Genomic DNA, 24798 nt, shown 5'->3' on the forward strand with positions numbered 1-24798 from the left:
TTTGGGGCATTATTCTGTACTAGAGGCCCGGTGCACGAAATTCATACACAGGTGAGGTCTCTTGGGATGACCTGTGGAGATTGGGCCCTAGCTCGTGCCCCCCCCCCCCCTCCCTCAGCCTCATAGCCCCAGCCTGTGCCCCCAGCCTTACAGCCCCGGTACCTCGCCTGGGCCTGGCGCCGCCCACTTGCTGGCCCCAACCCCCACCTCTAGTCGCCATCTGTGGGGTGACTGGCGGGTGGTTGGGGCCCCTGCTTGCACCTGCCTTGGCCTGGCACAGCCCACTCGCTGGCCCCACCCCCGGCTGCTGGCACTGGTCACTGTTACCATCTGTGGGGCGATCAGTCGGGGCTGGGCCCCCCGCTCGGCTCCCTCAGCCGCTGGTCGCCACCTGCAGGGTGACCGAGCCCCTGCTTGAACCTGCCTTGGCCTGGCGCCGCCTGTTCACCTGCTCCACCATCCCACCATGGTCCGGCTCTTGTCGGGGGCCCGTTGGGGCCCATCGGGACCGGCTGTGTTTCTATTGCCGCCCACTGCAAGCGCAGCGTCGCCAATGCCCAGCATGTTCCGTGCCACCCCCTGGTGGTCAGCACACGTTATAGCAAGCAGTCAAACTCCCACCCAAGGGGACAATTTGCATATTAGGATTTTATTATAGAGGATACTACAACTGAGAAAGTATTGGATATTATCTGTAGACAGAGAGCTTCCTAATGCCAAACTCTGGAATTAAATAGGTTTACTAACTTTGTAGCCCTGGACCAGGCACTCTCAACCCCACCCCAAGGCCCTGCTCCTGGAGTTGTGTGAAGGCAGCTTCCTTTGGGTACACATTCTTTTATTCTAAATTCACAAATCAGAAAGTCACTACTCCAGGGAGGAGTGAGCTGGGGGCAGGCGCAGCAGGAGGCCACGAATATTAATGGATGTCACTCCATATGGAAGGAGACATGATGAGTGAAGAATAAGTGCTTCCCCAATGAACATATTTATATTTGAACTCATCATCATAGCCCACAAGTCTAGTCATCCCCCTAAGACTGCCACTACTAGTAACTTAGATCAGAAACCTTTGGACACCCGGAAGACTCACTTTTCTTTGCATCTTGCTAAATGTTTCCACCATCTACCCCAGCAGCACCCATATTAGAAATCTGGCCTACACATTTATTCCCCTCAGTGCTGTCAATTCTACCACCTTAACAGCACTCACATCTATCCCTTCCCATTGCCAATGATTATCATTGCCAATGATTTGGTTCTGCTCATTACTTCTTATTTGGAGTACAGCAATGGCCTCAAAACTAATCTCCCTGCCTCAAGCCTTATTCTTCCTGTCCATTTTCACTTTCACACCTTTACTCATGAAGCTTCTTTTGCCTGGAATTATGTCCTTTCCAGTTACTCCAAACTCCCACACTTGAATCTGACTGGAATTCCATTCTTTTTTAGTTAATCCTCACTGGAGGATATTTTCTCTATTGATTTTCAGAGAGAGTGGAAGAAAGGGGGATGTGAGAGAGATTCATCAATTGGCTGCCTGCCCCCATCCAGGCCAGGGATTGAGCCTGCAACCAAGGTACATGCCCTTGACCAGAATCCAACCCACGACCCTTCAGTCTGAGGGCCTACGCTCTACTGAGCCAAATGGGCGAGGGCCCAAAGTCCATCCTTAATTGCTTTTGTTTGACTGCCTTCTCTTACAATAAAGCTTTACAGAGCACCTTTGCATACATTCTTTCCTTTCAGCCTCACAACTCTCCAATGTAGGCTGGATGGGCATTGTTATCCATCCCTACTCATAGAAGGAGGAAACCGAGAGTCAGGGGAATTCAAGGCTGGGTCCATTACCCCCCTCTTCCTGAGTTAGCGAGGGTCCCTCGCAGTCTTCCACCTTAAGCGCGCACTCAGCCCCGTTGGCTTGACTCCTTTGAGAACCATCCGCACTTCGCAGAAGTCTATGGCTTCCGCGCCAGTCTGGACGAGGCCACTGCTCTCTCCACCACAGGCGCCCCGTAAACGCGCAGGCCGCGATCAAGCTGGGGACCTTCCCATCCGCAGTGATGAGATCGGTGACGCCATACAGTGACATGTGGTGACGTCACTTACCCGGAGCCAGGGGCCGGAAGGGCAGCCACACCCTGGGCCCCTGCTCCGGAGGGCAAAGGGTCAGGCGGGTGGGGAAAACCAGCAAAACCCGCCTAACCTGCCTGAGGCGACCTCAGGGCCCTAAACCCTCGGACCCCACCCGCCGGCCGCCAAGCGGTTGCTAAGTGACGCCAGCGCGCCGAAGCGCGTGCGCGGCCACGGCGGTGTGCGTGAGAGCGGACGCGCGCCGCGGAGGCGGCGGCGGCGGCGGAGGCGAGGACGGCGGCGACGGCAGGGGCCCAGGGGGCGGTGGCTACGAGGGGGCTGCGGAGCCGGCGGAAGTGGCCTCTGAGCCGGCGGCTGGGTCGCAGAACTTGGTCGGGGTGAGTAGCCCGGGACTCGCAGGGGAGACGGGGCCTGGCCGCACCTGCTGCGCGGGCCGGGGCGCGGGGACGCACGCCCCCACCGCACCTGCGCGCGCCACTCCACGCCCCCCCGCGGCTTCCTCCGCGGACGGGGGCTGACGAGGGTCAGTTTGTGGACGCGGGCGCTCTGGGAAGCGGCTGCGAGGGGCGGGCGAAGACTGTTGTTCTGAAAGGTTTAGTGAGAAGTAGGTGTCTGGGGGCTTCGGGGTGGCTCCGCCCGGCTCCCGAAATGAGTCAAGCCCGGAGGAGCCCGGGCACCCAGAACGGCGCCTCATCCCCCCTGAGACGAGGCTGCCGAGACGAGAGGAGGCGGCACCACCAGGGACGCCGGGGTTGGGGTTCGGAAAGTTTGGCGCTGCCGGGGCCTTCCGCGCCCCTGCGCTGGGACGAGGAGCCGGTCGTTAAGTACAGAATTGTGAATCAGTGCCTGCGTGCGGCGCCGGACACACCCACGGCCTGGGGAAGGCGAGCTGTCAGAGGAGATAGGGGGCCAGCCTATTACCCAGAGCTTGCAACTTCACATGTATGTGCACGCGCTTAATCCACACCTCAAACTTTGTCTGTTCTGGGCCTTTTTATCACATCGTTGCTACAGCTTTTGCGGCCAAGGGGCGGGTATCTATTTCCAGTCCTTCCTCATAGACTCAAATCAGCTGTTTTATTTCCCAGAATGGAGGCACCGCTTTTTGTTTTTCTTAAGCCTAGAACGGACTTGCTGTTTACTAAGTAGAAAGCGCAGATTCTGCTCAGCGTGCGGGTTGGAGGGTGTTGATGGTCCGACAGGCCTGAGTGTGAGGGTGCGCTCTTGGTGCGCTGGGCTTCTCATTCATGGGTACCTGCGTGCTGGTTGTAGTTACCGTCCTTGGGAGAAAGAATTGGAGGGAGAGAAGTCAGTCTCTTCTGTTGATGGAGGCAGTGCCTAGAATCTGTAGAAAGATAAACTGTTCTGAAGTTTAATCACGATCTGTGCAAGAAAAATTACTTCTCTAAGTTATCATTCATCTGTAAAATTCTGTGATTCACTTTCATAACTCAGGATCTGTAAAGTATGTTGCCTGAAGTTCTTACATCAGGGAACCAGTAAAAGAAAAACCTTGCTCTGTAATACTTAGAGTGCTCAAAATTCAGTGTCTCTTACTCTCTGGAGTATAATAGCGTTTTAGGACAGGAATCACGTGTGTTTTCATCATGGCTATATATCTTCAGTACTTACAAAAGTGCTTGCCACAGAATAGGCAAGCAATAGATATTTGTTATATATCACGCTGTATAAGTGGTGTATAGCAAGCATTTAGTTCAGTCCTTCAAGTAGTTAATACATGTGCTCCTCTCCCCAGTATCATTCCCCAGTATTATGTGACATATTTGTTGGGATTTCTAATATATATATATATATATGAAATGGAGAGGGAGAGAGAGAAACATCAATTATGAGAGAGAATCATTGATCGGCTGCCTCCTGCACACCCCCACTGGGGTTGAACCCCCAACCAAGGCATGTGCCCTTGACGGGAATGGAACTCATGACCTTTCATTCCACAGGCTGGCACTCTATCCACTGAGCCAAACCAGCCAGGGCAATTGTTGGGATTTCAAATGACATAGAAGACCTGGCTTTTTTCTCTTGAAGGACAAACAGCCTGGTTTGGAAAATAAAGCATATGTGTAAAGATAGTTATGAAACCAAATGGGGTAGTATGTAAACAAGTGCTATGTGAGCTGCTACACTTTAAGTGCACTAGAAATTTAGAAAAGATAAAGGACTGTGGTGGGCTGAGTTCATGAACATTTTGGAAGAGGTAAGATTTGAGCTCGTCTTTGAAAGAAGAGTAAAATTTGAATTAGAGAAGAGATAAGAAATCAGATGTTGAGAAAATAGTGTGAATTTGTTGTTGGGGGATAGACTAGTATTGAGGAGACACTTGTTGGATGAGTGGAGCAGAAGGTCTCTGATAGGGGAATATTGGAGATATAAGGTTTAGCAGATTGGGAGGGGAAAGTGTTAAGGCTCAGGCAGGCTTTATGAGCATCCCACTGATAACAAGGTAAAGTCCTCTTGCTGGATGGGATGGACCTTGTGCTACCCAAGTAGAGTCTTAACACATTGAAGGAATATTACAGTTGACAACATCAGGTTGTTGTGCACTTCTGATCTCTATTACTTACTTGAATAAATGCCTCATTAATGTGCATGTATCTTATGTGTTTAGTCAGCAGTGCATGTCCCCATTTCTAAAATCTACCTGATGTGCTTGGCCCATTCCATTGGAAATTTATTGAAATGGTGTACCCAAAGCAATTATTCAGCTACTCTCACTCTCAGTGATACAGTTTTGAGTGGGATTCTCTCTCATAGTGGCCTGTGAGGTTATTAGTTACTGCTGATCCTGTAAAAACAAAAACAATAATGTTAGTTGTGGAATTGACCACTGAATGCATGGGTGGGTGAAACAAATTGATGTTTTGTTTGGTTTTCTCTCATCAATAAAAATTAAGAAAAATATTGACAAAAAGATTTGAGCAAATTAAAGATGGCTGCTGTTAAATATTGAATTTTTGGTCTCTACAGTATCTTTTGTTGTGGTTATGTTAAAATTCTTTTGAATGGTGTAAACCTGAAGTTGAATTGCTAACCTAAGATGTATAAAGTTGCAACACTAAATGTTGCATTATTTAACAACTCAGCAAATATTTATTGGGTGCTGGCTGTGGCTAAGCACTATGTTGGGTGCTGGGAAGACAAAGAATAAGACACAGTATATTCCTGAGATACTAAGTATTTGTCTGAGGAGACAAACCACTAACCATGTTATGTTATGATAAGAGTTAATTACTTTTGGAATGAATAAAATGCTGAGGGAGTAGATCACTTTAGCTAGGAAAAAATTGATAGAGTCAGGAAAGCTTTAAAGATAAGAGGGATGAACTTAGTCCTGAAGGTTGAGTACAATTTTGCCACAAGTAAAAGGGAAAACAAGAATTCCAGGGAGAGGGGACAGACAGCATAAGCCAGTTGCCAAAGATTAAAATTGAATAGGGTTTTTGGAAAATCTTGCTTTGTTTCCTGTAGGCTTGTTGTATGGCAAGAGTGTTGAGACAGGAAAAGTATGGTTGGGACCCAATTATGAAGGGGTCTTCCATTCCATTCTTTTTTTAAAGTTGAATTTATTGGTGTGACATTGGTTAATAAAATTAAATAGGTTTCAGGTGTATAATTTCTATATCATCTATATATTGTATTGTTGTGTTTACCACCCCAAGTCTAGTCTCCTTCCATTACCATTATCCCCTCTTTACCCTCTTCTACCTCCCCTGCCCCCCTTATTTTTCCCCCTGGTAATCACCACACTGTTGTCTGTGTCTATGATTTTTTTATTTATTTTTTTTGCTTAGTCCCTTCACCTCTTTTACCCAGTCCCCCATCCACTGCACTCTGACAGCTGTCAGTCTGTCCTCTGTATCTGTGGGTCTGTTTCTATTTTGTTTGTTTATTTTGTTATTAAATTCTACATATAAGTGAAATCATATGGTATTTGTCTTTCTCCGACTGGCTTATTTCACTTAGCATAATTCTCTCCAGGTCCATCCATGCTGTCACAAAAGGTCAGATTACCTTCTTTTTTTATGGCTGAGTAGTATTCCATTGTGTGATGTACCACAGCTTTTTATTCACTTATCTAATGATGGACACTTGGGTTGCTTCCAAATCTTGGCTATTGTAAATAATGCTGAAATGAACAGCGTTTATTGGGGTGGATATATTCTTTTGAATTAGTATTTCAGGTTTCTTCAGATATATTCCCCAAAGTGGAATCCCTGGATCATAAGGCAGTTCTGTTTTTAATTATTTTAGGTAACTCCACACTGCTTTCCATAGTGGCTGCATCAATCTGTATTCCCACCAGCAATACATGAGGATTTCCTTTTCTCCACAACCTTGCCAACACTTATTGTTTGTTGATCCTATATAATAAAAGGCTAATATGCAAATTGACCGAATGGCAGAACGACTGGTTGCTATGACGCGCACTGACCACCAGGGGGCAGACGGTCAACACAGGAGCTGCCCACTGGTGGTCAGTGCGCTCCCACAGGGGGAGTGCCACTCAGCTAGAAGCCGAGCTCATGGCTGGCGAGCGCAGCGGCAGTGGCGGGAGCCTCTCCTGCCTCCATGGCAGCACTAAGGATGTCTGACTGATGGCTTAGGCCCACTCTCTGGGGAGCGGGTCTAAGTTGGCAGTCGGACATCCCCCAAGGGCTCCTGGACTGCGAGAGGGCGCAGGCAGGGTTAAGGGACCCCCCCTAAGTGCACAAATTTCATGCACCGGGCCTCTAGTTTATTGATATTTAGCCATTCCGACTTAATTTGCATTTCTCTAATGATTAGTGAGGTTTAGCATTTTTTCATATGTCTATTGACATCTGCATGTCCTCTTTGGAGATGTGTCTATTCTGGTCCTTTGCCCATTTTAAAATTGGATTGTTTGTTATTTTTGATGTTGAGTTCTTTATAAATTTTGGATATAATCCCTTATCAGGTATATCATTGGCAAATATGTTCTCTCATTCAGTGGGTTGTCTTTTCAGTTTGTTGATGGTTTACTTTTGCTGTGCAAAAATTTTTTAGTTTGATTCAGTCTAATTTGTTTATTTTTTCTTTTGTTTCCCTTGCCCAAGGAGATATATCAGGAAAAAAATGTTGCTCTGAGAAATGTACAAGATTTTACTGCCTGTATTTTCTTTTAGGAACTTTATGGTTTCGAGTTTTACATTCAAGTCTTTAATCCACTTTGAATGTATTCTTGTGTATGGTGTAAAAAGATAGTCTAGTTTCATTTTGTGGTCAAATTTTTTCAACAACATTTATTGAATAGACTATCTTTATCCAATTATATGTTATTGCCTCCTTTGTCAAATATTAATTGACCATAAAGATGTGGGTTTATTTCTGGGCTCTCTATTCTGTTCCATTGATCTATATGTCTGTTTTTATGCCAGTACTATACTGTTTTGATTACTAGGGCCGTGTAGTATAGTTTGATATCCAGTAGAGTGATTCCTCCAACTTTTGTTCTTCTGTCTCAAAATTGCTGTGGCTATTTGGGGTCTTTTGGGGTCATATGCATTTTGAAATATTTGTTTTAATTCTGTGAAATATGCCATTGGTATCTTGATAGAAATTGTGTTGAATTTATAGATTGTTTTGGGTAGTATGGACATTTTAATGATGTTAATTCTTCCTATTCATGACCATGGTATATGCTTCCACTTATTTGTATCTTCTGTTTCTTTGTTCAGTATCTTATAATTTTTTGAGCACAGGTCTTTTACATCCTTGGTTAAAATTATTCCCAGTTATTTTATTATTCTTTTGATGCAATTATAAATGGTATTGTTTTCTTAGCTTCCTTTTGTGATCGGTTCACTATTGATATATAGAAATGCAGCTGGTTTCTGTATATTTATTTTGTGTTCTGCTACTTTACTGACTTTATCAGTTCTTATACTTTTTCTTTTATGTGGAATCTTTAGGATTCTCTATATACAGTGTCATGTCATCTGCAATGACAGTTTTACTTTTTCCTTTCCAATTTGGATGCCTTTTATTTCTTCTTGTCTGGTTGTTGCTAGTTCTTCCAATACTATCTATCTATCTATATAAAACCTTAATATGCAAATAGACTGAACAGCGGAACAATTGAACAACTGAACAACTGGTCACTGTGACGTGCAGTGACCACCAGGGGGTGCGCGCAGAACATGGCGGGCATTGGCAGCAGGCAGCAGAGCGCAGAACATGGCGGGCATTGGCCACAGTGGGATGGTGGAGCAGGTGAGTGGGGGCACCAGACCAAGGCGAGGTGCCATTTGTTGTCATTGGGGCGAACCTCTGGTGGTTACTGAAAATTTTTTGCTCCCGTGCACCGTGGTCCCAATGGGTGCTCGCACCTCCTGCCAGCACCCGCACCTGCTGCTGGTGCCAGCCCCGCTTACACCCACTGCTGGCGCTGGGGCTGTGGCTCGCACCCGCTGCCGGGGTCCAGTGCTGGTCCAGAACTCTTGGTGCCGTCAGTGGGTGCGAGTGGCGGTTGCTGGCCCCGATTGCCCCTCAGGGCTTTTCCACCTCCCCCTGTTCCTGAGTGGCGATCAGGGCCGGCAGCCTCTGCTTGCAGCCGTTGCCGGCGACGGCTCCACTTGCACCCGCAGCCAGCGCCAGAGCCAATGCTCGCACCTGCAGCCAGCGTCAGAAATGCTGCTCGCACCTGCTGCCTGCGCCCAGCGCTGGTCCCGATCGCTTGGCGCCGTCAGTGGGTACGAGTGGTGGCTGCCGGCCCTGATCGCCCTGAGGTTTCTCTACCTCCCCCTGCTCCTGAGGGGTGATCAGGGCTGGCAGCCGCTGCTCACACCCGCTGATGGTGCCGGCCCCGCTCACACCCACTGCTGGTGCCGGCCCCAATCGCTCCGCGCCATCAGCGGGTGCGAGCGGGGCCTGTGTTGTCACAGTGTGAGAGTGGTGGCGATGAGAATGGAGCTTCTGGTAGACGGGATCGGGCTGCTGTGGCGGGAGGGGCTGGGCAAGGGCGCGGAGGATGGGCCGAGACCCGCCTCTGTGCCCACCGCAGCCTCACGGCCCACAGTTCCTTTCAAGGTGCATGAATTCATGCACTGGGCCCATAGTGTTGAATAAGAGTGGTGAAAGTGGACATCCTTATCTTGTTCCTCATCTTACAGGAAATGCTTGTAATTTTTGTCCATCGATGAATTGTAGAAAAATTTTAGATACTAAAATTTCACTTCTCCAGCCAGAAGTGAGTTATGACCAGCCAAAAGTGAGAGTGAGGAGTTAAAGAAGACTTGTGTAGCTTGAGTACCTGACGATTATGATGATACTAAATTAGAAAACACAGGAGGAGGAACAGATTTGCAGTGGAGAGAAGAAATGATGGCATGCCAAATTTTTAAGGTCCCTGTTTGGAGTTTAGAGAGATCCACTAGATAATTGGAAATACTACTCCAGATACAGTTTAGGAATAATTGTAATGAAAATGAGAGCCCTTGAGGCTATGGAAGTAGTACCACTAAGTAAAAGTTAGTATAGTGGTTAATGCTATGGACTTTGGAGTCAGGGAAACCCAAGGTCAAATCTCTGTTATGCCACTTGTTTGGTTGGAGTGGGTGACCTCGGACAAGTGACTTAACATCTCTAAGCCTAAATTTCTTTTTAAATGTGGGGCTACTGATACTTTAATTGTTGTAGAGATTAAGTACGATAGCATGTGCACAATGATTAGCACAGCACCTAGCTTATAAATGCTTAATAAATGACAGCTGTTGCTAGTAGTAGTAGTAGTAATATTATAGTTGTAGAGAAGACGGAGACTGGAAAGAACAAGGACTGGAACTTTTAGAAATCAACATGTAGATCAAACTTAGATTGGTTCTTAAACTTGAGCATGCATCAGAAATACCTAGTGGCCTTGATAAAACAGATTTCTGGGTCCTGCCCTGATTAGTTTCTGATTCAGTAGTTCTGAGTGGGGCTCAAGAATTTATATTTTGAACAAGTTCTCAGGTGATGATAATGCTATTTCCAGGACCACACTTTGAGAAATACTGACTTAGAGTATGCGTGAAAGAAGAAAAACCAGCATAGAGACTAACAAAGAGGCTGGGGTTGATAGAGAACCAGGAGAGAGTTTAGAGAAGGATAAGGAAGTAACAGCCTGCAGACTCTCCAGATCCACCAGTCTGCTTTCCAAGTCCATAGACCTCGTCTAATCTTACCTCTCTCTTCAGCGGAATTTGGCATAATGCTTGGCATGCAGTATTAGTTTGAATGAACCTTTGAAGTTTCTTAATACTGTTCTTGTGTGTGATTGCATGTACTTCACATAGATTTTATTCATCCTCATATTTCTGCTGAGTCACAGAGAAGGCACTGTTTCTAATTTTACACGTGTGTACAGACAATTTATTTTAAATAGCTGATGTATTGGTAGGTGCTTATTCCTTACTAGAGGCCTGCTGCATGAAAATTCATGCACTGGAGGGGGTGTCCCTCAGCCCGGCCTGCCCCCTCTCACAGTCTGGGAGCCCTCAGGGGTGGGAGGTGACCCAGCGATCAGGGGAAGGTGACACCCCCATCACACCTCTGCTGCTGCCACTGCCGGCAGTGCAAGGCTGGCCGGCCCTGGTTACCTGAGCCTTGGGCAGCCCTGGGCGGCTGGGCAGCCGCCATCCGAGGCTTGCCTGCGCCTCGGGCATCAGCTGGGCAGCTGCCATCCGAGGCTTGCCTGCGCCTCGGGCATCAGCTGGGCAACCACAATCTGAGGCTTGCCTGGGCCTTGGGCCGGTCCTGGGCAGCTGGGGGCTGAGGGGACTGGAGGACTCTGGAGACAGGTGCAAGGAGCGGCTGGGCCTGCCTGCTGCCCCAGCGGGGCTTAGGGGACACTGGGTGCCACCATCCTGTGGCTGTGGGTGCTGCCATCTTTGAGGGCGTGACAGTCAATTAGCATATTCCATCCTTATTGGCTGTGGGTGTCACTATCTTTGTGAGGGCATGGCAGTCAATTAGCATATTCCTTCTTTATTAGAATTTGCTGATATGCTTTGGATCTTAGGACTTTGGCATGGAGCACAAATGTTAGTCCTAATCTCTGATTGGGAGCTATAAGGAAGTCTACTCTATAGGAAATCAAACAGTAGTTGTACAAAGGTAGGCATACTATAAAGAGATTTTAGGAGTTAAAATTAGCAACTCACCATACTTCTTGTTCTTCTTGGCCACTTGTTCTCTCACATTTATTCCTCTAACACTCATTAAGTATTTACCATGTGCCAGAAGCTGTGCACAGTGCTGAGGATTGAGAAATGATTGTTGCTCGGGGCATCAAACACTAGCTTTGGTTAGGGGGTATGATACTATCTGCATGAGTGAGCACACATATTGTCAGGGGGAAGATCTGATGCCTGAATTTTATAATCTCAAGAATATATTGGTATGAGCAGACATCAAGGACTTGAAGTTAAATTTAGCCTTATGTATGCGAGGAGCCATGAAAAAAATATAGGGATAAACAAAATTTTTTAAGCAATCAAAGAATAGGTAATTTGGTAGAGGAGTAAAAAACATATTTACAATACTGTATGGAATATGATAAGTGCTATGTAAACATTTGATCACAGACTAGGCTCCCAGTGCTTGTTGAGTGCCTGAGTGTTCAGGTTTGATTTTAACTCATAAGCTGCTGTAATGTTCCAGAAACGAAACATATCATAAATCCACATTAATCTCCTAGGCAGTCTTTTACATCTTTGTATGATACAAAAAAAAAAAGAAGCATATTCCAGCAATCTGTGCCATTATTTTCTTGGTTTTGGAAATATATTTATAATACGTGCAAACAAAAAGTTCATTAATAAATAGTTACTATTTATCGAGTAGCTGCATTATGCTATGCCTTTTACAAGGTTATTATTATATTTTCTTTATAATAATAAAAGAGAAACCTGCAAATTGACCATCACTCCACCACGCCCACCAGCCAATCAGAGCGAGTATGCAAATTAACCCAACTAAGATGGCAGTCGCCATGAAGCTGGATTGAGCAGGAGGCTTGGGTTGCCCCTGGCAATGGAGGAAGCTAAGCTTCCTGGCCGGCCCTGGCCTCCGCTCAAGGCTACAAAGTTTCAATTATAGAAGATAAATAAATGCCAACAAAGATGGCGGTGGCCACGGAGCTGGAGCCAGCTGGAGGCTTGGGTTGCCCCCTGCGATGGAGGAAGCCAAGCTTCCCGCTCGCCCTGGCCTGCCTTGGCCTCCGCTCAAGGCTACAAAGTTTCAATTATAGAAGATAAATAAATCCCAGATACCTGCTTCCAGCTGGCCCTGGCCTATGCTTGGGTCGCCGGGGGTGTGTGGCCAGCCTGCAAACCACCACAGGCCCCTCGCCCAGGCTGCCTCACGCCCCAAGGGAACCCCCACCCTAATCCGGGACACCCTTCAGGGCAAACCAGCCGGCCCCCACCCGTGCACCAGGCCTCTATCCTATCTAATAAAAGAGTAATATACAAATTGACTGTTACTCCAACACACAAGATGGCTGCCCCTATGTGGTCAAAGATGGCTACCCCCATGTGGACACAAGATGACTGCCACAAGATGGCCAGCAGGGGAGGGCAGTTGGGAGGGACCAGGCCTGCAAGGGAGGGCAGTTGGGGGTGATCAAGCCTGCAGGGGAGGGCAGTTAGGGGTGACCAGGCCAGCAGAGGAGGGAAGTTGGGGGCGACCAGGCCTGCAGTGAAGGGCAGTTGGGGGGACCAGGCCTGCAGGGGAGGGCAGTTGGAGGTGACCAGGCCTGCAGGGGAGGGCATTTGGGGGCAACCGGGCCTGCAAGGAAGGGCAGTTGGGGGGGACCTAGGCCTGCAGGGGAGAGCAGTTGGGGGTGACCAGGCCAGCAGAGGAGGGAAGTTGGGGGCGACCAGGCCTGCAGTGAAGGGCAGTTGGGGGGACCAGGCCTGCAGGGGAGGGCAGTTGGAGGTGACCAGGCCTGCAGGGGAGGGCATTTGGGGGCAACCGGGCCTGCAAGGAAGGGCAGTTGGGGGGGACCTAGGCCTGCAGGAGAGAGCAGTTGGGGGTGACCAGGCCAGCAGGGGAGTGCAGTTGGGAGCGACCAGGCCTGCAGGAGAGGACAGTTAGGGGTGACCGGGCCTTCAGGGGAGGACAGTTGGGGGCGACCAGGTCGGCAGGGGAAGGCAGTTGGGGGTGACCAGGCCTGCAGGGGAGGACAGTTAGGGGTGACCAGGCCAGCAGGGGGGGCAGTTAGGGGTGACCAGGTCGGCAGGGGAGGGCAGTTAGGGGCAATCAGGCCGGCAGGGGAGCAGTTAGGCGTCGATCAGGCTGGCAGGGGAGTGGTTAAGGGGTTATCAGGCTGGCAGGCAGAAGTGGTTAGGGCCAATCAGGCAGGCAGTCAGGCGAGCGGTTGGGAGCCAGCAGTCCTGGATTGTGAGAGGGATGTCCAACTGCCCATGGGCAATCGCACATCCTTCGAGGGGTCCCATATTGGAGAGGGTGCAGGCTGGGCTGAAGGACCTTCTCCCTCCTCCCCGGGCACGAATTTCATGCACCGGGCCTCTAGTAATTATATAAATGAATAAGTATTAAGCCCTGTATTAGTTATCATTGCTATGTAACAAATTACCCCAAATTTAGCAGCTTAAAACAGTGGTCAGCAAACTCATTAGACAACAGAGCCAAATATCAACAGTACAGCGATTGAAATTTCTTTTGAGAGGCAATCTAACCATTTCTCTGGGTCAAGAATTCAGTTGCAGCTTAGCTGGGTGGTTCTGGCTCAGAGTTTCTGATGAGTTAAGCTGTTGACCCGCACTGCAGCAGTCATCTGAAGGCTTGACTAGGGCTTGAGGATCTGCCTCTAAGGTGGCTCTCACTTGGCTGTTGTCATGAAGCCTTAGGTCTTTACAAGGACAGTTGGAGTGTCCTCACAACCTGTCTTTACCCAGAGCAAGTGATGCAAGAGAGAGCAGGGAGGAAACCACATGCCCTATATGTCCTATCTTGAGTACACACACTGCCCCTTCTGTATATTCTGTTTTAAATGAGTCACTAAGTTCAGCCCACACTCAAGGGAAGGCAACTAGGCTCCATCTTTTTTTGGGGGTGGGGAGAGGGGTTTTGTCAAAGAATTTGTAGATGTATTTTAAAACAATCATAAATCCTTTGTCAGATAAAGTCATATTCTCACCTGAAATGGATTGTCCCCATTGTAGGGCATGCTGTAATTTTTCTGACTTATGTATTCACAGGATTTCTGGAAATGCTTTGAAGAAAAGGTAGTGGTTTTTAAAATTGAAAGCACATTTTTTATAATTTACAGATTTGTTGGTGATTTCTTGAAGTTTTGCACCTATCTCATTAGCTTTAGTTCTAATACGGCTAGGATGTTTTCATTTTTATCCTATTTCATGTATTTATTTAGTTTTTAAAAATATTTTTATTGATTTTAGAGAGGAATGGAGAAGGAGAGAGAGATAGGAACATCAATGATGAAAGAGAATCATTGATCAGATGCCTCCTGCACACCCCATACAGGGGATTGAGCAGCAACCCGGATATGTGCCATGACCGGGAATCGAACCATGATCTCCTGGTTCATAGGTTGACTCTCAACCACTGAGCCATGCCAGCTGGGCCTATTTCATGCATTTATACTGATATATTTTATTTACACTTATTTAATAGTTTCCATAATTAATCTTAAATAGAATAAAACATTTCTAGGTAAATTAATTTACCTTCCAAACGTTTAGAAGAAAAGTACTTGCTTAATGTGTCTGAAGGCATGCATTTCATCTTCCATATAGCGCAATGACTTTGGGTCACATGGCTTAGATGAATCTGTAAACTTATAGTAAAGTCCTTTGGGTGCTTTAGAAACTCTTCTTTTTGTGTAAGATCCTAAAGTAGATCCATTTTATTCCAGATCTCATTCTTTAGATGTTGTATGTAGAACACAATTGGTTCAGTCAGGGAAACTTTTCAGAACACATCACAGTTAGGTTTTTATTTCAGCACTTTATTTCTTTAGATGTTAACCAAATCTTGACTTTACCACCTCTACCCCCAACAAGTATCAATTACCTGCTTGCTTTTTTCTTCTTTTACTTTTAACCTAATTTTAGGTAGAATTTTCATATAACCTTCATCATATCCCCCAAATGTTAACACTTTACCACATTTGTTTTGTTCTTTTCTCTTTCCATATGTATATATTTCCTAACTATTCAAGAGTAAGTTGCAGATACAATGTTGTTTTATTTCAATCTTTTAGTGTGCATTTCCTAAAAAAAGAGGAATATTTTTACTACCTTAAAATTCTCAAAAAATTAGCATTAATAGAATACTATTATGTAATCTGCATGCCTTGTTGTCCCAATTGGCTTATCCAGAATACCTTGATAGCAACAACAACAAAAACACCTCAAAACAAAATAAAAAACCGTTGATGCAGTGAGCCTTCATTTCTTGGTTTTCCTTTGGTCTCCTTTATCTGGAACAGTTCATCAGTCCTTGTCTGTGAGACCCTTGACATTTTTGAGAGGATAGGCCAGTGTTTTGTTTTGTTTTTAAATAGAATGCCTCTCATTAGAGTTTTGTTTGATGTTTCCTCATGATTAGATCCATATTAATGCATTTTGGCAGAACACCACAAATGTGATGTGGTTTTCTTAGTGTGTCATTTTAGGAGGCCAGTGGTGTTGATGTGTCCCATTACTGGTGATGTTAACTTTGATCATTTGGTTAAGGTGGATTTTTACTGTTTTTTTCCGAGGTAAAGTTACACTTTTTCCTTTGTAAGTAATGTGTCTTCTGGGGAAATACTTTGAGAATATATAAATACCCAGTTACTCCTTAAACTTTCAGTTTTTCCAAGTGAATATTTCCTAATTCCATCATTCTTCTATATTTATTAGTTGACTTCCCCTCATTAATTAATTAATATCTATAATCTCACAGATACAATACTATGAACTGCTTCTATAGTATTGTATACTGTAGAAAAGATCCTCAACAATACTATGAACTCTTACAGATTCTTATTATCCAATGGTTTATAATTCTTTATAAATATTTATAAATAAATATTTCCTTTACTCAAATTGTTCCATATTCAACCAATGAAAGCTGGCTGATGTCTTTTTGATGTGTCCCCATTATTCTTTGAGCACTTATTTTGTAGTACAACAGGATAGTTAAGGTTCATCTTGTTTTTTTCCCCCTGCCCCTGCACTGGAATCCTCTCCAGAGCTCTAGAGAACCCCTAGTTACAATTTGGAAATTGTATCTAGAAATTGAAATCTCAGTGCTAGGTGTGCTCATGGCTATTGGGATATCATTGCTTCTAGGTCCTCTTAGCAAACAGGTGTGTGTGTGTGTGTGTGTGTGTGTGTGTGTGTGTGTGTGTGTGTTTACCCCCACATCTATATCTAATTTTGTGTATCTCTTATTGTATTAAACTCTTTAATTCACACTGACAAATCCTATTCCAATCTTACACCACATGGTTTATTACTGTATGTCCTTTACCCTTTTCATATTTGTAACTTCTTTTTCCAACACTGAGAACATGGTTCCCCTTTATTGATCCCATATTTACTTGTATTCTCCTAATGCACCTAGAAAGTAGTTTCAAAATTATGAACTTAATGCCTCTGTGAAAATGAAACCCATTAACTAGATTTCAGTATTTGCTTAACATAAAAAATTAGCCTGAGGGAATATAGTACAAATACTTTGTTCAAAAGTTACATGGGTTATGTAACCCCTTCAGTGTGGTTATGTGATTCATTTGAAATACAGTTCAGGTCATTTGATTCGCTGTTTCATGTTACCCTCTCATGCTACCCAATCTTTGTGGATTTTTAAAAATATTAAATACATTTTTTATTGTTGATAGTATTATAGGTATCTCCCATTTTTCCCCATTGCCCCCCCCCCTTTTCCCAGGCCCTACCCACCCTCCAAGGTTTTCACTACCCTATTGTCTGAGCCTATGGGCTATGGATATCCTATATAATAAAAGACTAATATGCAAATCGACTGAATGGTGGAACAACTGGTCGCTATGATGCGCACTGACCACCAGGGGGCAGACGCTCAACAAAGGAGCTGTCCCCTGGTGGTCAGTGTGCTCTCACGGGGGGAATGCTGCTCAGCCAGAAGCCAGGTTCATGGCTGGTGAGCGCAGCAGCGGTGGCGGGAGCCTCTCCTGCCTCTGTGACAGCGCTAAGGATGTCCGACTGACACGGGGAGCAGGCCTAAGCCGTCAGTTGGACATCCCCTGAGGGCTCCCGGACTACGAGAGGGTGCAGGCTGGACTGAGAGACCCCCTCCCGCCCCAAGTGCATGGATTTTGTGCACCGGGCCTGTAGTCCTATCTAATAAAAGAGTAATATGCAAATTGACCATCACTCCAACACACAAGATGGCTGCCCCCATGTGGACACAAGATGGCCGCCACCAGATGGCCAGCAGGGGAGGGCAGTTGGGAGGGACCAGGACTGCAAGGGAGGGCAATTGTGGGTGATCAGGCCAGCAGGGGACGGCAGTTGGGAGGGAACAGGCCTGCGGGACCAGGCCAGCAGGGGAGGGTAGTTAGGGGTGACCGGGCTTGCAGGGGAGGGGCGACCAGGCTGGCAGGGGAGGGCAGTTGGGGTGACCAGGCTGGCAGGGGAGGGCAGTTAGGGGTGACCAGGTCGGCAGGGGAGGGCATTTAGGGGCAATCGGGCTGGCAGGGGAGCAGTTAGGTGTCAGTCAGGCTGGCAGGGGAGTGGTTAGGGGGTGATCAGGCTGGCAGGCAGAAGCGGTTAGGGGCAATCAGGCAGGTAGGCAGGCAAGCGTTTGGGAGCCAGCAGTCCTGGATTGTGAGAGGGATGTCCGACTGCCCTCGAGGGGTCCCAGTTTGGAGAGGGTGCAGGCTGGGCTGAGGGACACCACCCCTCCCCCCGTGCACGAATTTCGTGCACCAGGCCTCTAGTTGTAAATAATGCTGCTATGAAAATAGGGGTGCATTTATTCTTTCTGATTGGTGTTTTGGGGTTTTTAGGATATATTCCCAGAAGTGGAATTGCTGGGTCAAATGGAAGTTCTCTTTTTAACTTTTTGAGGAAACTCCATACTGTTTTTTATAGTGGCTGCACCAATTTGCATTCCCACCAGCAGTGAACCTAGTGTTCCCTTTTCTCCACATCCTTGCACATCCTCTCCACAGCACTTGTTTGTTGATTTTTTGATGATAGTCATTCTGACAGGTGTGAGGTGATTTCTCATTGTGGTTTTAATTTGCATTTCTCTGATGATTAGTGACTTTGAGCATTTTTTTATGTCTCTTGGCCATTGGTATGTCCTCTTTGGAGAAATGCCTATTCAGGTCTTCTGCCCATTTTTTAATTGGATTGTTTGTCTTCCTTTAGTTGAGTTGTATGAGTACTTTATATATTTTGGATATTAACCCTTTATCAGATATATCATTGGCAAATACGTTCTCACAGTGGGTTCCCTTTTCATTTTGATGATGGTTTCTTTTGCTGTGCAGAAGCTTTTTATTTTGATGTAGCCCCATTTGCTTATTTTCTCCTTAGTTTCCCAATCTTCGTTGATTTTATTTACTGTCTTTTTTTGGATGTGTGAAACATTAACACGGTTGTAAAAGTCAAAAAGGCATTCTCAGAGAAATGTAACCCTCATTCCTTTTGTTCTTCTCTGTTTCTACCCCCACCCCCTGTAGATAATCTATTAATTATCTCTGCTTTACCTTTCCTGTGCTTTTTTTTTTTTTGTACAAATAACCAGATATATGTATATTTTCTTATTCCCCTTTCTTTCTTACACAAAAGGTGCTATGGATATTATTTTGTTTTTTACACTTAACAATATGTCCTGGAAACCACCCACCTCACTTCATAGAGATCTTTTTAACAGTTGCATAAAATTTTACTGTGAGGAGGTCACCTGCTTACTTTTATGGGGTTTCTCATATTGACGTTGTACTTTCAGAGCACTTTCCTCTTGTTGCCTCATTCCACTCATGTTTCCCTCTACCTTTCTCATTTCAGGTTCGGTGCCTTTCTTAGGCTTTCTTGTTCAAACTCTCCAAGCCATAGATTAATTTATCAGATGGAACTTACATTTTCCTCCCCCCTTCCCAATTCCATGTCCTGGTGAATGGTATATTATTCATCTAAGCTGGCAACCTCCCTTGCACCTCATATTCTATCTATTCATCATCCCTCATGTCCGTTTTCTCCTCTCCATTCCTATTGCTTTTATCTTTGTTGAAATCCCCATAATTTCTGGCCTGTATAATTGCATTAGAATTCTTAACAGTGGTTCTAAGGACAGTATTTGAGTCACCTGGGTTTTATTCTAAATGTAAATTCTCTACCTCCTGAATCAGAAACTGGAGATGGAGCCTAGCAATCTGTGTTCTAACCATTCCCTCTGGGTGGTTCTGATACATCTAAAGTTTGAGAACCACGGACATAGAGTTTGTAATGTTATAGAAGGAGCTTTTTTTAAAGTATCTTTTAAATAAATAGATATCAAAGTGGAGAAAGAAGTGAACAAGCTGTGAAAAGCAGGAACAATTTAATCAAGCCTCAGAAATGGTGGGAAACTCATTTGTTTCCCTCCTGGTTTTCCTTTTTTGTCCTGTAGGGCACATAGTCTTTGGCTCAGGACTCACTTTGGTATTTTCTCCTTCCTGCATTCCAGCTTGCATAGAGAACGTTTATATATTTTTAAACTTTTGTTTCTGTTGTCCAATAAAATGCACATATAGAAAAGTACATGGAATACAAATGTTCAGCTTAATGAATTATTTTAAAGAATGTAGCATCCAATTTATTGACACTCAGGCAAAGAAATAAAACACTGCCGGTACCTGGAAGCCCATCAGATGCTCCTTCCCAATCACAACAGCTCTCCTAAAAGGAATCACTATTCTGACTTACATAGTATTATTCCCTTGCTTAAAAACAAAAAACAAAAACTTTTATCCCCTAAGTATACACTTTAAACACTTGTAGGTTACTTTGTCTATTTTTGAACTTTATGTACAGGCATACCTCTTTTTATTGCACTCACTTCATTGTGCTTCACATATGTTGCATTTTTTACAAATTGAAGGCAAGGTCCTCTACCAGCAAGAAGATTACAACTGGCTTTATTATATTACTAATGGCCCGGTGCACGAAATTCATACACATTAAAAGGGGATTAATTAGAGGAAATATGTTAATATTGCCATTTGCCCTTTCTCTATAATAGAAGTGTCAGAGATGAAAGAAAATTAGTAAAATGTATATGAAAATCTTCCTCCTGTCAGAGTCTGGGGTGTGCCGTGGGACTGAGTCAAGTCCCTGCCCACCCATGGTACCTCAAAATCGCGTGAGACCCAGACCTGGCCGGCCCCACTCCCGTCAAGCCCTGCCGGGCAGAGAGGGGAGGGGGCGCAGCCTCAGGGCCCCTGTCAAGCCCCGCTGGGTGGGGGGCACAGCCTCAGGTCCTCCGTCAAGTCCCGCTGGACGGAGGGCGCAGCCTCAGGTCCCCTGGCCCAGCACCGAGTGGGGGGGTGCAGCCTCAGGTCCCCCAGCCCAGGGCGGAGGGAGCAGCCTGAGGTCCTCCGGCCCAGCACCAGGGCGGGGGCGCACCTTGAGGTCCCCAGTCAAGCCCCGCTGGATGGAGGGCATGGCCTGAGGTCCCCTGTCAAGCCCTGCTGAGCGGGGGGCGCAGCCTCAGGCCCCCTGCCCCAGCCCAGCGCCAGGCAGCCTCAGGTCCCTGCTGATAGCTTCTTAAGACTCGTTACGGGAACTTGGCCTCCATTGTGGGTGCAGCCATCTTGTGTTATGGAAACCCCGCCTCTGCTGTGGGTGTTGCCATCTTGCGTTACAGAAACCCTGCCTCCGCGGTGGGCGCTGGCATCTTTGCGATGGTGTGATGGTCAATTTGCATATTCCCTCTTTAGATAGGATATAACTGATGGCGTGGAGTGATTGGGGCTGGCACCATATTGCCCCTCAGGAGCTTGGAGGTGGAGAAGCCCTGACGGGCGATCGGAGTGGTAGCCACCGCTCACACCCACTGATGGCGTAGAGCGATCTGGGCAAGCGCCAGCAGCAGGTGCGAGCGGGACCGGTGCTGGCAGCAGGTGCGAGCGCCTGGTGGGACTGTGGCGCGTGGGAGCAAAGAATTTTTAGTAACCACCAGAGGCTCGCCCTGATGACAGCCACCGGCGCCCCGCCTTCATCTGGCACTCCTGCTCACCTGCTCCACTATTCCACCGCAGCAGATGCCACCATGTTCCACAGTCAGCCGCCTGCTACTGACACCTACTATGTTCCACGTGTGGCCCCTGGTGGTCAGCGCACGTCATAGCAACCAGTTGTTCGGTTGTTCCGCCATTTGGTCTATTTGCATATTAGGGTTTTATATCCTATATAATCCTATATAATAAAGAGATAATATGCAAATTGACCATCACTCCAACACACAAGATGACCGTCCCCGTGTGGTCAAAGATGGCTGCCCTCATGTGGACACAAGATGGCCGCCACAAGATTGCCAGCAGGGTAGGGCAGTTGTGGGCAATCAGGCCAGCAGGGGAGGGCAGTTAGGGGTGACCAGGCCTGCAGGGGAGGGCAGTTGGGAGCCACAAGGCCTGCAGGGGAGGGCAGTTAGGGGTGACTGGACTGGCAAGGGAGGGAAGTTAGGGGTGACCGGGCCAGCAGGGGAGAGCAGTTTGGGGGTGACCAGGCCTGCAGGGGAAGACAGTTCAGGGCGACCAGGCCAGCAGGGGAGGGCAGTGGGGGGTGACTGGGCCAGCAGGGGAGGGCAGTTAGGGCTGACTGGGCCAGCAGGGGAGGGCAGTTAGGGGTGACTGGGTTGGCAGGGGAGGACAGTTAGGGGCAACCAGGCCTGCAGAGGAGGGCAGTTGGGAGCGACTAGGCCTGCAGGGGAGGGCAGTTAGAGGTTACTGGGCTGGCAAGGGAGGGAAGTTAGGGCCAGCAGGGGAGGGCAGTTGGGGGCAACCAGGCTGACAGGGGAGGGCAGTTAGAAGCGACCAGACCAGCAAGGAAGGGCAGTTGGGGGCGACCAGGCCAGCAAGGAAGGGCAGTTAGGGGTGACCAGGCTAACAGGGGAGGGCAGTTAGGGGTGACCAGGCCGGCAGGGGAGCAGTTAGGCATCGATCACGCTGGCAGGTAGAAGCAGTTAGGGGCAATCAGGCAGGCAGGCAGTTGAGTGGTTGGGAGCCAGCTGTCCTGGATTGTGAGAGGGCAGTCAGACACCCCTCGAGGGGTCCCAGATTGGAGAGGGTGCAGGCTGGGCTGAGGGACACCCTCCCCCAATGCACGAATTTCATGCACCGGGTCTCTAGTATATATATAACTTATTTGCCCTTCCTGTTGCTGATGGACATTTGGGTTGTTTCTAGGGTCTTTTGTTTTGTGTTTTAGCTATGACATTGTTGCTCATGCTCATGAATACATCTTACCTTAGGGTAGACTTACTAAGTCATATAATAGGCACATCTTCAATTTTGGTAGATAACATCAAACTTTTCTGAAGTGGCTAAATCAATGAAATATTTCTTCGTATTTTGGGGCCTTCATATTAACACTGCATATCAATTATATCAAGCCGGCTGATACTCATACTGTAGAGTACCTTGCTAAAGTCCTAGAGGTAGAGGCAGCTTAATGAAGAAATTCCCTATAACATGTTAGCTAACATCAACTCATTACGTTTTTTAAAAAAATTCTCACCCAAGGTTATGTTTTATTGATTTTTCAGAGAGAAAGGAAGAGGGAGAGAGAAGGTAAATAACACTTGTGAGAGAAAAATGTCAATCAGTTGCCTCCTGTACGTGTCCTGACTGGGGATTGAACCCGAAACCTAGGTATGTCCCTGACCAGGAATCGAGCCTGCCACCTTTTTGGTGTATGGGATGACCAAAAAATTTCTAGGGCTCAGTTCATTACCTTTTTAAGGTGGTAATATATGGACATTGTATAAAGTTCAAAAATACAAAGAGGTATACAGTGGTGAGCAAGCCTTCCATTCATTCTTACCCCACAAATATCCATTTACTCCTCTTGGAAGCAGCCACTGTTCTCATTGATTAATTAATTTTTTCAACAAATTTTTATTGAGTGCCACTTAAATACTAGGCACTCAATAAAAGTGAGAGTAAAGGGGTGAACAAAATAAACAAAGATCTACTCCCATTCTTGGAGGCTTCTAATCTACCAAGGTGATTAAAAGTAATAAAGATTCCTCTATATCTTTCCCAAAATACTTTGTGTGTATATAACACATTCATATGTTCTTAAATATAAATGCCACCTGCTATATTACTGTGCTGAAACTTGCTTTTTTCTCATTATATATTAGAAGCTATTCTATATCAGTACATGAAAAGGCTGCCTCGTTATCTTTAGCAGCTGCATAATATTCCATTTAGGTGTTGTTGGGAAAAATTGTGAGACTATGCAGTGGGCACAAAAAATTACTGATTGTCTTATCTAGTGTGCTTTTCCAGGTTATCTGTACCTTTCATTGTCTTTTAGCTATTGTATAACTCCCTAAATTGTAGAAAACTGATGGTATTGCAGATAATTTTTTGTCTATAGAAACACAAATGGATTTTGCCCAGTGGAATGCAATTGAATGTTTCCTAAGGATAGTGACATCTATTTGTAAAGCAGTTGCAGCATTCCAGATAGCCCACATATATGTTTGACATCTCCTTTGAACTGATTATAACATCTTACTGGATGCTTCATTAATTAATGTGTTAAATAAAATCTTTGACATGTGTTATAGTATTTGTATGTGCCATGATTTTTCTTTTATAAAATTTGACCTTTTAACAGATATGTCTATTTTTTTAAAAAAATCCTCACCCGATGATATATTTTTTACTGATTTTAGAGAGAGAGGAAGGTAGAGAGAGAGAGAGAGAGAGAGAGAGAGATATGGAAGTGAGAGAGAAACATCAATTGGTTGCCTCCTGTTGGCACCCCGATGAGGTATCGAACCTGCAACCTAGGTATGTGTCCTGACTGGGAAGCGAACCCACAATCTTTTGGTGTACGGGACAATGCTCCAATCAGCTGAGCCACCCACCAGGGCTATAAGTCCCTTTTTGATGGACATTTAATTTCTTTATAAAGCAGCTCATATCTGTTTTAATTACTAGGAAAATCTTTGCTGTCATAAAGTATTACTATGGGATTCTTTGCTAAGGAAATTAATGGATGAGACAGTTTTGATAATTTTTCCATCAAACATTATGACCGAGTTTCTGCCCTCAAGGAGTTTATAGTCTAGTGCAGGAGGAATAGAAAAGATATCAGATGAAGAGTAGCAGGATATTGAGTAATCTACTAAGAGAGCTAAGTTTAGTTTCCTTAGGATGAGAAAGAACTGCATGGACTTGCTTTCCTCATAGCATTTGCCTTTTCTCCTAGGCTCTTGGTCGGTGCTAGCTGAAGCAGAACTGGACCTCCCTCTTCTTGGGACACTGGGTGCTGCTGTTCTTATTTTTGATGCTGGCTGTGGAACTAATCAAGTCTTAGAAATTCAAATGAAATCCCATGGCTTCCGTTAACAGCAGAGTGGTTTATCTGTTCTTACAGATGGTGGTATTAGCTAGAGAATCTAGTGGAGTCACAATGTTGAGGTGGGAGTGAGGTTAGTGGTTAT

The 24798-nt window shown here is 46.1% G+C and overlaps 1 protein-coding gene across 2 annotated transcripts in view; it reads left to right on the plus strand.

Moving 5' to 3' along the window:
- Positions 1–2156: 2156 nt before the first annotated feature.
- Positions 2157–24798, plus strand: part of BTBD9 (BTB domain containing 9) — a 483558-nt gene continuing 460916 nt past the window's right edge. The window contains exon 1 of one of the 2 annotated variants that reach the window (XM_079780631.1): positions 2157–2471. Coding sequence is in view for 1 of the 2 variants with exons in the window: in XM_079780629.1 (XP_079636755.1) it covers positions 2743–3036 (294 nt within the window). In the remaining variant the exon portion in view is untranslated. Of the gene's footprint in view, positions 2472–2645; positions 3037–24798 lie in introns of those variants that run through there. The other variant, XM_079780629.1, reaches the window with a different exon arrangement.

This window comes from Cnephaeus nilssonii (assembly GCF_951640355.1).
Source record: "Cnephaeus nilssonii genome assembly, chromosome: 9".
NCBI lineage: Eukaryota > Metazoa > Chordata > Mammalia > Chiroptera > Vespertilionidae > Cnephaeus > Cnephaeus nilssonii.